General features: G+C 33.3%; 5 protein-coding genes across 5 annotated transcripts in view; 2 read left to right on the top strand and 3 right to left on the bottom strand.

Annotated features, from left to right (window-relative positions):
* Nucleotides 1-3,979: 3,979 nt before the first annotated feature.
* Nucleotides 3,980-17,448, bottom strand: part of LOC149060081 (L-xylulose reductase-like) — a 29,192-nt gene continuing 15,723 nt past the window's right edge. The window contains exons 4-5 of the mRNA XM_089218028.1: nt 4,202-4,412; nt 3,980-4,083 (exon numbers count right to left, since the gene is read on the bottom strand). Coding sequence (XP_089074154.1) covers nt 3,980-4,083; nt 4,202-4,412 — 315 coding nt within the window. The remainder of the gene's footprint in view (nt 4,084-4,201; nt 4,413-17,448) is intronic.
* LOC149060087 (uncharacterized) lies at nt 10,348-11,201 on the bottom strand. Its single transcript, XM_089218233.1, has one exon. It carries the CDS (start codon nt 11,197-11,199, stop codon nt 10,348-10,350), a length of 852 nt encoding a protein of 283 aa, XP_089074359.1. The 5' UTR covers nt 11,200-11,201.
* On the bottom strand, nt 11,352-12,104 carry LOC149060086 (uncharacterized). The gene has a single exon (XM_089218038.1). The coding sequence runs from the start codon at nt 12,102-12,104 to the stop codon at nt 11,352-11,354; it is 753 nt and encodes a 250-aa protein (XP_089074164.1).
* On the top strand, nt 13,546-14,548 carry LOC149060085 (uncharacterized). Its single transcript, XM_089218064.1, has 3 exons — nt 13,546-14,038; nt 14,195-14,370; nt 14,456-14,548. Exons 1-3 carry the CDS (start codon nt 13,906-13,908, stop codon nt 14,546-14,548), a joined length of 402 nt encoding a protein of 133 aa, XP_089074190.1. The 5' UTR covers nt 13,546-13,905.
* LOC149060084 (uncharacterized) lies at nt 14,695-15,745 on the top strand. The gene has a single exon (XM_089218022.1). It carries the CDS (start codon nt 14,695-14,697, stop codon nt 15,703-15,705), a length of 1,011 nt encoding a protein of 336 aa, XP_089074148.1. The 3' UTR covers nt 15,706-15,745.

Here is a 17,448-nt window from a genome sequence, read left to right as displayed (position 1 = left end):
ATTTTACAGTATAATGTTTGACTAGATGACAGATTTCATATTATGATACCATGATAGGTCACTTTTAAATGAAAAATCGTGCACTACACCCTGAATCTAATCAAAACCTATGTTAACCGTTTATTATAATATAGTATTTATTGTGTTTTGTAATGTTTAGGTTAATCATATGCACCTTTTTGATCCACGACCCCCAAAATTATTTATTTTGATGATACACCCCTCTCCAAGTCATATCAATATTATGTAAGTGTATAATAATACATATTTACTTAATGATCTTATGTATAGAAAAATTGTATTCATATAAATTAAATCTTTAATTTTAGAAAATGTTTATATTTCTTTAATTTCCAAAACATAAGAAAATATAGAATTAGTTTCATAAAATCTAAAATTAAAAATTAAATTAAACTATTATACAAATTATAGTTAACATTTCAATATTTTTAAAATTATTATTACACAATTTAATGCTATACAATATTTGTTTTAATATTCTTGAAGGCTATCTTTTCAGCAGCAATCATTTTATACACTGTTCAAATCCAAATACTTTCAAACTTCTTTGTTTTTATGTATATTTAACTGAATCATGGGTCCTAAGAGTATATTTAGTACTTGGTTAGCAACAACAGATTTAAAATCAAAATTTGATTACTTACCAATGTTAAAATGATTTCTGTAATCAAATTTGTACTGTACTAGTATATAAAAATGTGAGGGGAGGGGAGGATCAAAATCAGATATTTTCTATTAAAATAAGGTATGCCATTAAAGGATATCTTTAATTAGAATTCTACGATAAATAATAATTATATACTATAAAAACAATTTAGGTAGAAATGTTTCATCATGCTATATTTCAAGTGATATTCTATGATGTTATATTTATATTGCAGTTAGTCATTTATTTTTCTATTATTAGCTGAAACTAAAGGTTGAACTAATTTTTGCCAAAAAAACCCAGTTGGTTGTGTTTTCTTTATATTATATTATAACATTCACTTTATTAGGTATGAGTAAATATATATTATGATAATTTTATGGCTCTATATAAAATAATTAAGATATTGAGGCCACAAAGTTTTGAAATCGCCCAACTACATTTCAAAAACTTTGGCACCGCTGACTACTAACTACTCTGCATATCGGGTAACTTCTTTGGTTTTTTTTAAATTTCAATGTGCTTGAAAATTGAAACAAGAAATATTTAATAAATTATAGAAAGTAATATTATACAAATAAAATATAGTTTAGAGGCAATTATATTTTATGCATTAAATCTTATTAATGCATAAATTACACTTAAATATAAAAAAAACTAGTTAAAGAATATCTGTTAATTTACTGATTTATTGTTCTAAAAATCTCTAATTAATAGCCCATACAAAATTAAAATCTCTATTAGTCTAAATATGTTGCACCAATGACCAATCAATGACTCAAACAAGTCTCCCAAAATGTTTGGCACATTAACATATTCTTCTGCATTCCAATCGTTTTCTTCTATAAGAAATAAAATCTACAAATGTGATAAATTAAAAATCTGTATATTTTTTGCATAAAAATATAATAAACTAAAATATTATATTTAATATTATTATAATTTATACAAAAACATTACTTTTTGGCCAATTACATAATTGTTTTTTAAATTGCTTATAAAAACATTCTATTGCTTTAATCGTTTTGACAAACTGAGATAAAACATATTTATGGAGTTCAATGTGTGCACTAAACGAAGCAATTGTTATGCTCGTATTATAAACAAGTGAAGATTTGATATCAGTTATTTCAACAGTTTTTATTATTACCAAGTTCATGACTTCATGTTCTATTAATCTATTAAATATCTTGTAATCAAGAATTCTAAAAGATTATACAAATTCAATGAAATTCGTTGAGATAAATTTTAGGAAATTACACAATATGAAACTATTAGATTTTAAAAATAAATGAATAATGTATGAATTATTATTAATTTTTAACGCAAAAAAAAAAGTAATTGCATTAGAAAAATGATGGTTGGTAGAGTAATAAATATATTCACATCCTAATTAAATCACGCAATGGCAATTTTAAGTTTTTAATGAAGCAGCATTTTGACAATATATTTATGGACAATATATTATATACTATTTTAATATTACCACTGGATGGTGAAACATCTAAAATAAGCCCTATATATTATTGTGTACTTTTCAATTATATCTTAGAAATTTTATTTCATAACAGGGGCCAAACTCAAATATTGATGAATATGTATCAACAATGGTTTTTTCCTAATATTGAACTTTTTAAAATTTAAAATTTCATTTCATTCTATTAATTATCTATATTATATGGATGTAATGTATTAAAAATTGTAATTTTAGATCAGTAATTTTGATATTTTGTTAATATATGTGTAATCATGAAGTGCGTTTTTGAGATATACGTACGTGCGAAACTACGAAAGCGCTCCGATATTTCTTATACACAATGATCCGTTTACACAAAACTAACAAGCTTACTAAAATTGCTTATTCAGAACTGAACTCTTTGAAAATTGACTTTCCTTAAGTATCAACATGTTTAGGGTATTAACGGTATATATCTTAAACAGGTATCCTACGGAGATCTGACAAATGAAATAACTTTTGTTCTAATCAATATTTTTTTTTAATTTCTTTTAAATATAATTCATAGACACTTTCGCTACATTTTTTATTTTTTAATATTGAAAATAAAAAACTTAAAAATAGATGAAATTTTTTTTCGAAATATTCAATATAACCAATTTGTTAATCTTATCTTCAGAAAAAATTGTATGGTAAAAATATTAATTTAAGTCAAATGGCTGATTTTTTAAAAATAAATATTTTTGTTAAGTAAATTACAATCTAATAATAGTTTATGTTAGAAACATTTTAATTTTAAAAAATGAGTTTATTGACCAAATAATATTTTTATAGTAAAAAATTAATTATATTTTAAAATTAATCTATAGTGTTCATATAAAATATTTTTTGAAATTAAAATGTTTCTAACATAAACTAGATCGTAATTTATACTTAACGAAAATATTGATATTTAAAAAAATTGTAAAAAATCAGACATTTCATTAAATAAATGTTTTTATCATATAAATTTTTCTGAAAATAAGATTTACAAATTGATTATATTGAAAATTTCAAAAATTTTTTTATCAATTTTTAAGTTTTTCCTTTTTAATATTAAAAAATTAAAAATTAACCAAAAGTAGCATCATGCTTTATATTTCATTTTAACTAAAATAAAAATTTGTATGTTATAACTTAATATTCTATTCGAACATGATTTATATTTTATACATTATTATGTTCAATGTTAATTATATATACTGAGTGAGTTTGTTAAATTAATACCTACCTAAGTAGTTAAAGTGCCTAAACTGTTATGTGTGTCAATTCTTTTAGTATAAAGTCTCATACAAATTTGCCTCACATAGATTTAAATAAGTGCTAAAATAATATGAACATTTAACAATATTAAAGTTAAAATTAACTAAAAAAAATTTAATTTTCATTCAAATTTGCCCCACTCAACCTTACTTAAATATTAATATGTTATAAGCAAGTGACAAATTTATTATTATTATAGAGCAATATTTATCATAAAATTTTATAAAATAGAAACATAAAAGTTAAGTATTTGAATCAAATGTTTGTGGGGTTTATATGTACATTTGTGTTATGTTTGTTCATGTTTGAAAAAAAAATTACGAGTTGTTGAAAGCAGAAACATTGTTTTAAAATAAAAGTAAAGTATATTATGCTTCAGAATTCACAGTTTATTTTGAAAAAACTATATAAGTTATAGTAAAATGTATAGAATAAATGTACCTACTAATATATTTTACATATTATAATGTTAGGCATGAAATATTGAGAAAAAAAATAGATTTTTATGTAAAATTAGTGAATTCTTTAATAACTTTGTTTTGCATTGAAGTTGTTTATCCTGCCAAGAATCCGCCGTCAACTACAAGAGATGTTCCGTTTACCATGTTAGAATAATCACTGAGCATGAAAATCACAGCGTTCGCAATGTCGTCAGTTTCTAAAATATAACATTATTTGAATATTATAATATATTTTGCATATGTTTGACAAACAAGTGTGCTTATTGAAATAAATTTTCATTTCAGTACACTCTAAGAACTCTATTGTACACAAACCTGCAAACCTGCCCAGTGGGATTCGTTTCATTATGGGTTCCGACTTTTCAGGATTTGACCACGCAATTTTACCCATACGAGTCAACACAACAGTTGGATTTACACTGTTGGTACGGACACCAAATTTACCAAGCTCAATAGCCATTGTTCTGGTTATTTGATTCACAGCTCCTTTAGATGCGCAGTATGTCGTATGATCAGGTATGGCTCTCTAGAAAGTTAAACGTAAATATTATAAATCATATTATGAGACACAAACACCTATAGCAGCTATAAGATGTATTTAATTTGTGTTTTGTTTTTAAACGTGCATTAATATTGATAAATAATTATATTTATTTGGGGTCTGAAATTCATAAAATTTATTTTATTGAAATATTTCACAAAATCTTCATGACAATTTAATTTGGATTAAAAATAAAAAATCAAATTTTAATTTAATTTAAAATGTCAATAGAAAGTCCAGTAAATACCTACCTAAGCTCTGCTTAATGTTAAGTGGAAAATTGACACGGCCCGCAACGGCAACCAGTACAAAGTACAGGTGCCGCAGCGACCTGCCTACGCTCTTGTCAACCGCCACCACGGGATACGACCGCGCGACAGTCGACTCTCCCGCCACGCCGCAAAGGCACTAGGCGTGACGGGAAGAGAAGTCGCGCCGGTCGCGGACCGGCCGTCGCCGGTATATCTCTCGTTCACCGACCGTCGTGCCGACAACCGTAAGGTCGCGCGCACATTGATTGCGTTTTCGTACGAATTTGATTCGTGCGAATTTGTACGTACACGCACGAACGATCCCGATCTACCAAATACTATGTGAGTGCGCAGACTTGGTGCGATTTGTTCGTACGTATACTTACGTGTAACTTGGACGTACGAAAACAATCCGAACTTGTCCGGATTTCATTAACGTTCGTACGCCGGCAATGGATAAATGAATAAATCGTATGAATAAAACGTATTCAATGTGCGCAATCAATTCGTACGACCAGTATTCGTACGTTTTCGTACGAAACAAATTCGTACACAATGTGCGCGCGGCCTAAAAAGGACGATCATGACCTAACCTAACCGACCCGTGCGCGCTGACAACAACACTTAGTGTTATTTCATTTTCATTTTGTTTATCAAATTGATTAGCGAATAAACGTGGCCTAGCCACATTTCACCTTACCGTCAATGTTCAGTTCTTGTGTGTTCCCTCACCACACCACTATCACCTTACCACACCTGACCGGCCAACGCTTCACCACCTCAACACCAGCATCGCCGTGTCAAATTGGTTCCCCGCAGAGGAATCACCTCAAATCAACGTAAAGGTAAGAGTTTTTGTTCACGCTGAAACATACCTCGGAAAAGTGCTTATTATATTAGTATTAAGTAATTTTAGCCAGGTCTGTGTTTTCCAGTTAGCTAGGATTCCCGAGTTAGAATTACGTAAGAACTATTCTGGTACGTAATGGGAATTCCGTGGCGACCGCGAATAACCGTGAACCGGCTGTGGGAAGTAGTTATAAGATTAGAGCAGCATAGCGTTATATAACACAACCCCTTCGGAACACTTGCCCTTCGTCCCGTGACACTACCGCAGATAACAGCGCAGCGTACGGGTACAGCATAAAAACCGGTATCGCTGTCGTCGTCGTAAGCCGCCGCTGTCATAAGTCTCTACGTGAGCGGCCGCCACGCACCACCGTTGTCGACCGCCGCCGTGCGCCGCCGTCTTTACTTAAGCAGCCGCCGCGCGCCGCCAGACAAACAGGTTTCAGCCGCCGCCGCTGAGGCCGTTGACCTAGTTACACTATATTTGGAAACGCGCCGCCGCCGCCGGCTGATCCATATCAACAGTCGCGAATAGATAACACGCATTTTCGTAAACACAACGAGAAATTTGCGTAGCTTCGCCGAAGTGGTTTTCTTCTCACACACTACTTGACCACGCAACAGTTTATCGACCACATTTGTAATACAATTATCAAAGGTAGTACCTAATACGAAATGACTGGTAAAACGATACAACAGTTGACGTCGGCCGAACTACGTAGCGAGTGTGCGACCCGAGGTATCAGCATATCTGGGTCGAAGCCAGATCTAGTGATTAGGCTTGAAGAACACCTTCGGGAGTGCGGGCAAGACCCTGAGAACGCACGGTTCTCTTCCGCGCAGCCGCTGATCGCAATATCAACGAACAGTGCGGAAGAACAGCCGTGCGCGGCGTCCACAAAGATAGGGACAGTGGCAAGCCTGTTCGACAGGCGTCCGTCCGCGGGAGGCTTTCCGGGCCTTACAGCACAGCAAGCAACCATGGACGGACAGCAAGGACAGAGCGAGCCACAGACTGTCAGACAACAGCGCGAGTACGCACATAACCCGGTACACAATATATTTCAAACTGCAGCGGAACAACTGCATATGTTGAAACAAACGTTGCCGCAATCGAAGAGGAAACATCTTTCGAGGCGCGTTTAATGGCACTGGAGGCGAGCATGACACGTTTCTTTACGGAAACACGTCAGGCAGCAGCACAGCAGCCACTCAACAATCCAGTCCCGCGGTTCCCTAACCACCCGTCACCCGTACAAATAACAATTCGCGCACACGACACTTACCAGTCGGGCAGACCGTATGTGGATAATGACGGCGACGCTCAAACAAACGTCAGCCACATTCCCGCCGCGAACAACCGACCTTTCTTCGCGCGCGAGACTCTCCACACACATACGGGTCACACAACACACACAACCCAATATACACCATACGAAGCACGCTCACATGAACGTTCGGTATTAATACCGTACGAGGACTTGCGTACAGCAAGAGCTTCGTTACCAGAGATCAGTGGGACAAGGGCCGAGGACCCCGTACGGTTTATAGGAAATACCGAGTCGATTTTGGAACAAGCTCGTATACACCCCGCGGGGTGGTGCAGGGCGGTTGAACCGTAACTAAAAGGAACGGCGAGTACATGGTAGAGTTCTATCAGGCCACTCGATCTATCCTGGGCAGAATTTCGGAACGAATTTTATGAAAATTTCAATAACGCCGAAATTCAGTCACGATTGCGCGCCGACATCGTGTCAACACGACAAACGCCCAAACAGTCGCCAACGGAATTCGTGTTGAATAAGAATCAGCTAGCACGCCGCGTAACCACCGGCCTATCCGAATCGGAATTGGTAGGTATTATCGCCGGGTTAGCACACGGCACGTTCCGTACGCACCTCCGGTTGCACCGACCACAAACGTTCGGCGAGCTGAGACGCATCGCAGGCGTTTTGGATCCGTTGCCGGACAGCACTAATCCGCCCACACAACACTGGACGCCTAAGCCCAAAAAGGGGCCGGACACTCCACAAACAGCACCCGGTAAAAAAAAAAATATTTTGGCAATTCATCTGATGACCAGCCACCGGGGCCGTGCAAGTTCTGTGGGGAACTACATTGGCACAGTAGGTGTCCACACCGACCCACCAGGTCGGGAAACGGCGGGGGAGTCGACGGGAACTAGTCCTCCCCATCGACTCATCACCACCCCACCACCCATCAACACACACTATCGGTAGTACACATGGGAAAAAAAAGCGCAATCGAAAAGCACGTAGTACGGAAGTTCGACACACAGAACAACCTACAACGAACATTTTTTCCATTCCAACACCTATCGACACCCGTTCACAGACCCCCAACCTACACCACCCCACCACCGAACACACTCACCTCACCGGTGACACGTGTGTTCAACAACAACCGGCTCATGGGGCAGCCGCAGGTGTAGGGACAAAGGCAACAGAAACACGGGTGTTCACCTACACAGGTGACGGGGACGCGAACACACACACCACGCCTACCCCCGCATTAGGTCAGTCTGCGCGCGTAGAGCATCGGATAGGCACAGTGGCAACCGATAGGGACAGTGTGGTAATGGCGGTTAACACCGACTACCAAACAGTCTCGGTCGCGGTACAGAACCAGTTGTCCCGCACTGCCGATTGCAATACGACTAATAGCGGTACACGAACACGCCCGGACAAAATTCCGACCCCCGCGGTTGAACTCGAATTTCCGTCAGGCTTCGTAACAGCCCTATTAGATTCGCAGGCGCAAAAGTCTTACGTAAACCCGATAACAGCTCGTAAATACGGTAAAATAACCCCCCACGGACCACCAAACAAAGTCCGAATGGCGGACGGTCACACTGCAACAACCAGTGGCACTTCCACATTCGAAGCTAGAATAGGGGCGCTCGACATAAAATTCGAAGCAACTATTCTAGACAACTTGTATTGCGACGCGTTACTAGGACATGACTTCCTTGTCAATAACGAAGTTGTTCGAACGCGGAACGATTCTGCCATAAATAAAGTACCGATATATATATATATATATACTCGTTTCGGACACCAATGGGTAGTGGAGATACAAGCGCCTATAACCAGCTCCCCCCTCCTAAAGTACGGCGACAGTTCGTCTGGCGATGGCTATGCTGCCAGCTAGCCCGTTTACGGACAGATGACAACTTTTTTGTCTGTCTTTTTCCAACGGTTGGGTCAGCCACACGTCTCTATCCGCCCACCGTTATTGCGTGCAATTTTTTCTGCCGCCGCACCTGCCGTATTTTTTTTTTATATTATACGGTCTTGCCATTGCAATTAGCTATAGATATTAATGCAGTTTTGGCTTATCAGCAAATCGGCCATATTGTGGGATTTGTCTCGGCGGACGCCATCAGCGTATCATTGATCCACCGGCCACAAAGGACCACGTGCATCGACCGACAGCCGAATCAGGTCGTCTTTATTATTATTATTGTATTATAATTTAAGCTTGTATTATTTATACCATCTTATTTGTATTCCATGCAATTAGCATTATTACCATATATATATTATTAATTATTCCCAGGGCGCCCTTAAACTAGGCATATTATTATTATTATTATTATTCCCGTTATTTTCTACCGCCGGTAGTGTTCACCGACAAAGTAGGACGTACCAAACTAATTGAACACGAAATTTTGTTAAAAGACCCATCACCAATCGCGCTACAACCATACCCGTACCCACAGCAGAAGCAAACGGCTATCGATGATATGGTGCGCGATATGGAAACACAGGGGCTCGTAGAACTTAGCACTTCGCCGTGGGCCGTACCAGTAGTATTGGAAAAGAAAAAAGATGGTTCATTTCGTCTCTGTGTCGACTACAGGAGGCTCAACGAAGTAACGGAGTCCGACGCGTACCCAATGCTAGATCTCAACAAGATGATTAGGCAAATGCGGGGCGCAAAAGTATATAGTATTCTTGATCTTAGGAGCGGTTACTGGCAAGTACCACTACACAAAGATGCGCGAAAATCCACTGCTTTCCAGACGCGTAGAGGTTTATTTCAGTTCCGTGTCCTACCTTTCGGTCTCAAGAATAGTCCCATGACCTTCGTAAGACTCATGAACGAAGTCATGAGGGGGTACCAAGATGATTTCGTACAAGTATACCTAGAAGATATAAGTAGTATATATTTGTATGTTCACAGCCAGCTTTTCCACGGTAATTTTTTTTTTTCAAGGGGAAAATTCTCCCTTGGAGCACTCTGATTTACCGCGTAACACAATACGGTGATTACACAAGATTGTCCACCTATTTGCGCCTTACACAAAAATATTTACCGTATCAACTATTTTTCCCCGTTTTTAAAAATTTTTTCAATCAAATATTTTTATAAAAATTATATTTCAAGTAAAGAACACAAATTATTTAATAAACTTTTTTTATTTTGTTCAATAAAATTACACAAGTTTTCTTACTTCTCTAGTAAAAGGTACATATTCTACAATACGATCATGAATTAACAAACAATAAGCAGTTACACCTGTAAGAGATTCCGATGCTTCAATTTCCAATTGAACATCCACTGCTGAGGCTGTTGCCGAATCATTCTGTTTTGAAGTATCAATAACTATAATGGGTGCGTTCGATAGAAAAGTAGATGGACTCAATATAGGGTTCCGTATACTTTTTTCGTAATACGATTCTTGAAACGATGTATACATATCATATAATAATGTAAAATTATTTTTTGAAAAATCTAAATTCAAATTATCATACGGATATGCAATCGAGTTTAGAAATACTTTAACGTTCGTTAGATTAGGTACAATGGTCGAATATACTACAATCTTTTGTTAGTGTATTTTTACGACCTTTTTGTAATCCAATTATAATAAATCGTGGTTTTTCTAATTTTGAAGCGGTTTTCAAGTTCCATACTACTTTTTTAGTAGTCCCGAGTTCAGGATATTCAAAAGTTTCAAAAGATCTAAAAGGAATAAACAAACTTTTTTCTTTTTCTACAAGTTTCAATAACTTTAACCTTTCTTCATCATCAACAGTAATATGCGGAACCTTCCAGACTATTTTATTTAATACAACTTTACCTGAAGCAGCAACTATATCACTTTTAAGACTTAACGCATTTAAATCAGTATGACTTCGAGTTAATATTAATTCCAATCTTGAATTTACTAATATTTTTTTATAATCTTCAAACAGTCCTAACCAATATTTCAATGGAATGCAAGCACTGAATTCACCTTTATCGTTTGTTAATTGTGTTCCATTTTTCAAATTCCAGCCAGAATTTTCGTAACAATTATAGTTATCTGGTGTACCAGATAAGTATCCTTTCAGCGAGCTTGTGATTCCAAGAACACGTGTGCTATCTACTTCTATTCCATTTATTTCTAATCGTATTTGTTCGAAGAGGTATGAATAACCATTATTACACAGTTTCACTTTATCAGGTTCAGATATTGTTCCTTCTAAAAAAATAAAGCTCTCGTGTAGATACGGATAAACATCTGTTTGCTGTACTGATATTCGTATTTCATCATTATTATTAAACGATGTTGTGTACGGTGTATATGAATGATATTCAATTTTCGTTATTTTAGAATCCGTCTCGTACCGTGAACTTATATCTAAAATATCACTTTCAGGCATTTTGTTTTAATTGATAACCTAGAGCTTGCAAAATTTTTTTATTTTTCAACGTCAATTTTTTTACTTTATTTGATGTTACCGGTACCACTTTAGTCTTATGACTAGTTGAACTGATCTGAAGTAGCGGATTTATATTGAATTTTAATCCCATATCAAGATCCGTAACGTTTAATATGTAACACGATTGTCAATGCCTCACCAAAATTGTTAATCAATTTATGATCTTGATCAACTAACTGAACGGTTATCGTATCAATATTTGTTTTATTCAATTTGTAATATATTAAATTTGACGGTGACTGTACTACTTTCGATCCTAGCGTTTCACTAGGGAAAAACTCATAAATCGAATGACTTTGAAGATGGTTGTTGAATGATCCTTGAGCTATATTACACATTACTTTTATAGAATTAATTGTGTTTAAATTCATAGGTTTTTCCGATCTATGAGTAGATAAGAGTCTTTCATACTCTGGCTTATATTCTCGTTTTTCAAAACCCAATACAGGTGCCATGCTATGTGCAATCTCAAAGTGTAGTATTCCATTACATTTTATATTTGATCTGAAATCGTTAGGATCAACCGAAATGTCACATGTTAACTGAGTTTTGAATTTTTCATTATAAATATTTATTTGTTCCTTAACGCGATGCTTAATATCTTTAATTTCATAACATCCCTCTTCCAGTTTAATATAACACCACATACGATCATTATTATTATTATGATCACCTACTTCTATAGCAAATTTATTATTATGTTTATTGATATTCGGGAATGAATTAAATGTCTGCAAACATAACAAAGCAATTTCTGAATCTTCGTAAAGGTTTATAGACGGAAAATAATTTGCAGATAATGTGGTTTTGTCCCCGGTTAAACTTAAAGTGACTGACTCGTACATTCTAATATCTGAGATATAAATTTAATAATGAAACTAGTGACGCTTAATATGCAGAGCAACTGTCAATGTCTCATTAAAGTTATCGATCGGATTATTGTTTTGATCAACTAACTGTACAGTTATTGAATTAATGACTGTTTTGTTTAATCTGTAATATATCAAATTTGGTGGCGACTGAACTACTTTCGATCCAGTTCTTCCACTAGGGAAAAACTCATATATTGAATGACTTTGAAGTTGATTGTTGAATGACCCATGTGCTATATTACACATAACTTTTATAGAGTTAATTGTGTTTAAATTAGCAGCTTTTCCCGAACGAAGATCTTCATGTAATGGTCCATAGGTTCTCTTTTCAAATCCAAAAACAGATGCTATACTGTTTGGAACATTTAACTTTAGTCTTCCATTGCATTTAATGTATGTTCTAAAATCGACGTGATCAATAGATACGTTGAATGTTAGCTGTGTTCCCCATTCATTATTGAAGTGATATAACTCTTTCTTAATTTTGTTGTTAATATCTTCAATTTCATAACATCCCTCTTCCAAAATACATATAAACGTTTTTTGTTTATGCGCATGATTTAATGACGGAATTACATCTATCTCCAGTCGGTTATTAGTTAAATTTATGTTTGGAAATAAATTTCGTGTTTTCAAATATAACAAAGCTATTTCCGAATCCTCGTAAACGTTAAGAGGTGGGAAATAATTCGTGGATAATAAAGTTGTGTTTCCAGTCAAACTTAATGTAACAGATTCATGCATAATAAAAATTCAAGACATAAATGTCCACAGTTGAATGAATTGAAATCTTGATAGTTAGAATAATTATATATTATTTTATACTCTTTAAAATAGTGTTGTAATTCAATTGGTGGAGGTAAATCACCAAAGCTATCAAAATATACTACTTTATCTTTATTTTTATGAAACGCTACCCAATGACTTCCATTACCTGAAGATATATCTAAGTTTAAAATACCACATTCATTTACATACGGTTTTTTAGGTAAGTTATCACGTGAAAACACTCCACGGAAATGATTGATTTTCAACTTTGTTATACATTTTATAATATCTTCTGACGAAAGCGGTCTGTTAGGTAGCGTATTTAACAGTTTTTTTTCCATACCTTGTTTTTGTTTAAATTTAAACCACTACCTTTTTTTCTTTTTGAATTTTGAATTGCATTATACACACTAGCACCTCCAGACATTAAGCTACCAAGTGCTGACAATCCCGCAAATATAGGTATTAAGGGAATTACACCTCCTGTTTGTCTCGGTGGTAAAATCAGTCTTTTGCTACCATTTTTTTTCTTAGACATTCTTTTTTTCTTTACTGCTATCATAAGATTTTTTATTTTTGAAGCACGTTTCTTTTTATAACCCATTCCTATTTTTCTTTTAGCTTTCATCGCGTTTGTTACTGCATACGCAACAATTTTCTCCTTTTTAGGAGTATCTATAGCTTTAAATCTTTCCCAAGCACGATTTTCTAACACTTCATCAGCTTTATGTCTATCGTTTAAATTTTTACTAGATGCATACGCAATATCGTGATCACGACAAGCAGTATCCAATGGATTTATTCCTATGTCACCACGATTTAATCTTTTTTTTAATTTTGTACCTGGCCCACAAAACTGATAACCTGGAACATGAGATTCAAACGGAAGACTATTTATAAGAGAGTTTACAATACCTTTACCAGTCTTTTTCGATTTACACTTTCGAGTTGAACGCATCATCAATAACTGAATATAAAATAAAAATCTTTGAGTATTTATAAGAAAATGGATTTAATTGAACAGAAAGATAAATTAGAAATAATAAACGTAGATGTACAAATATCGAAAAAACCATCAAGACATGGTTCGTTATTACCTGATACTATACGTGCTATATTAGTTGGTCCTAGTGGATCGGGTAAAACAAATATAATGTACAATCTAATCACACATGAAAACGGGTTAAGATTTGAAAATATTTATTTATACTCTAAAACCTCTAATCAAGAAAAATATGTTTTGTTAAAAAAAATAATGGATGATATACAAGGTGCTAATTTGTTCATATTTACAAACGCAGATAAAGTTATAAAACCTAACTTAACTAAGAAAAATTCTATTATAATTTTTGATGATGTAATATGTGACTCACAGTCTGTTATTAGAGAATACTTTAGCATCTGTAGACATTCAGGTGCTAGCTCCGTATTTTATTTAGCACAAACATATTCTAAAATACCAAAACAGTTGGTAAGAGATAACTCAAACTTTTTAATAATTCTGAAACAAGATGACATGAATTTACGTCATATATTCAATGATCATTCGTCGACAGATATGGATTTCTCAGAATTTCGGAAAATTTCTCATTTATGTTGGAATCAAAGTGATTATGGGTTTATGGTTATTGATAAAACTCGAGAAATGAATGAAGGAAGATATAGATGTGGTTTTCATACGTTTATTAAAATAAAATAATTATATATATAATATATATATAATGTAACATTGTTATTATCTACATAGTCTTGCCAGTGGTCATACGATACAGTAATATTGAGTTTATTATTTACTATGAACAAAGAAAAAGTTTTGCTGAAAAATTTAATAATATCAAAAAAAAATATTAAACGAAAAATAATGGAAATGAAACGTGGTATTATAGATTCAGATAACTATTTCCGTGAAGCATTTAAACCAATAACTGAACCACTCAGTACAAAAATAGAAAAAAATACATCGTGTAACTTACAACTAGCTGATTATAAAAATGCAGAAACCTCATACACTAGTGGAGAAAATGAAGATGATGAATTAAATTCGACATTTGTAAATTTTTTTGAACGTCCTAAATCACAACGTTATGATAAATCTTATGGTTTACATTATGATAGAACTAGTGATTCTTACAAAATAGGAGATTACTCTGTAACTTTTAGCCATGGTAACTTACAGCTGCTTAATAAATACTATCCATGGACATTAGGACTACAGTCTTTATTATGTGAGAAAGAACCAAAAAATACAACTATACAAGATATGGAATCTTATTACGATATTTTGAAAACTTCTCGAGTTCATTTAAAAGCGGATGGGAAACCAAAAACCTCAAAGTTTCATAAATGGGCGACCGTTGTAAAACCTCTCTACGAAAGAATGAAAAATGAAGAAAAACAGTTAAACGAAGAAATAGTTAAAATTAATAACTCTAGAGCTCCTCGGATAAGCTTTAAACAATTAAACGAACATTTATCTAGTTCGAGTGCTAAACGTAGTAACGTTCATAATAATACAACCATAACAAATGAACCATTTGATTTTAACCCTACAGCAAACAGTTCTATGTCTGTAGATCCTCCAGTTGAAAAGATGTTTAATTTTACTGCATCACCACATGCTAAGAAAGGTTCTGGTTTATATAAAGATGTAATACCTCAAACACAGTTAGTTTATTATGATGATCCAAATGAATTAGTAACTAGATTAAATCTTTTAACATCATCACAAAGAGTTGGTAATACTGGCGTTAGTAATGAAATCATATCTATTTTAGAAGAATTACGTGAGAGGAATATTATAGTATAATGACAACCTTAGAGAATATAGCTAATGAGCTACATCGACCAGCGAGAAAAATATTTCCTAGACGTAGCGTAGTTACGCGGTTTAAAGATGATCTCTGGCAAGCTGATTTAATAGACATGCAGTCACATTCTAGACAAAATAAAGGTTTTAAATTCATTTTAATCATAATTGATACATTTACCAAGTATGTATGGGTAGAAGCATTGAAAAATAAAACAGCGGAGGAATGTACAAAAGCTATGTTTAATATATTGAAAAAAGCTAATCCAAAATTGTTACAGACAGATAATGGTACAGAATTTTATAATAATCAATTTCAAGATTTAATGAAAAAATATAAAATTAAACATTATAGTTCATTCAGTGTCATTAAGTGTTCAATTTGTGAACGTGTAATACAAACTCTTAAAAATAAAATATATAAACATTTTACTGCAACAGGTACATGGAATTGGTATAATACAATATCAAAAATTATACAAAACTATAATAATACAAAACATAGAACAATTAAATGTACACCAAGTGAAGCTCGAATGGATGCAAACAAAATTAAACTTAACACACATACAAATATCAAAACATTATACAAACCAAAATTTAAAATTAATGACAAAGTAAGAATATCTAAATATAAACATATATTTGATAAGGGATACACACCAAATTGGACGACAGAAATATTTACAATTTCAAAAATTTTACATACAAATCCAGTAACGTATCAATTAAAAGATGAATCGAACAATATAATCTTAGGTGGTTTTTATGAACAAGAAATTAAATTAACTGATTTTCCAAATACCTTTCTTGTTGAACGTGTTATAAAAAAAGTTGGGAATAAAATGTTTGTCAAGTGGTTAGGTTTTGATACAAGTTATAATTCATGGATAACGTTGTCAGATATATTAAAATAAAATTTTATATTATATTATTTTTATCATATTATTATATTTTACCTTTTTACTGTTTTTCTTTGATAACAATAAAAATTTGTTTATTTACATGAAACATTTAACAATTAAAACATTATATAATACTGATAGATAGCGCTTTTTGTTTATTTCGATTGCGGATATATAAAGTTTTTTAATTTATAATGGCCATAAGCCAATGTATTAATCCCATCATCCATTATATAACGTTTATCATCGTTAGCACTAAGAACAAGCTTAGTCATAGTTTTCGAATGGACAATATGTTTATTGGATTGAATAAAATTCATTTTTCTATGAGTTTGTTTATCCTCAACAGTTATATGGTTTATAAATGCATTTAATATATCCATGTAATTTTCAAATTTCATGTGATTTTTAATTATATACTTTTTTACACCTTTTGCTTTTTTTCCTCAACACTATGTACAGTTTTATACGCATATAATTTCGGTCTTAATGAGACAAATTCTTTTAGAATTATTCCTTTCATTTCATCCTTAAAATATCCTGGTTGATTTTTATGTGTCTCACTGAAACAATAATGGTCTTTAGGATAATTAGATGTATCAAAATATGGTAGTAAACTATTTTTTAAATCATCGAAAAAATTTGTTGTTTGGATAGCGTATACCAACGAATCAGTATCTGAATACAAAGAACTAATTTTAGCACCATATTTTTTTTTCATTACATTATAATGAAAGTCATACATAAATGTTTTTGAAACATCTAAAATTGCGAATCCTACATAAATTGCCTTGTCAAATTTAATGATTTCCTTACGCTGATGAATAGCCATAAGATT

The sequence above is a fragment of the Diuraphis noxia genome, unplaced genomic scaffold (assembly GCF_037042655.1).
Source record: "Diuraphis noxia isolate RWA-SAM2 unplaced genomic scaffold, SU_Dnox_SAM2 contig0001, whole genome shotgun sequence".
In the NCBI taxonomy this organism is placed as follows: Eukaryota; Metazoa; Arthropoda; class Insecta; order Hemiptera; family Aphididae; genus Diuraphis; species Diuraphis noxia.
This window is presented reverse-complemented; position numbering and strand designations above follow the sequence as displayed.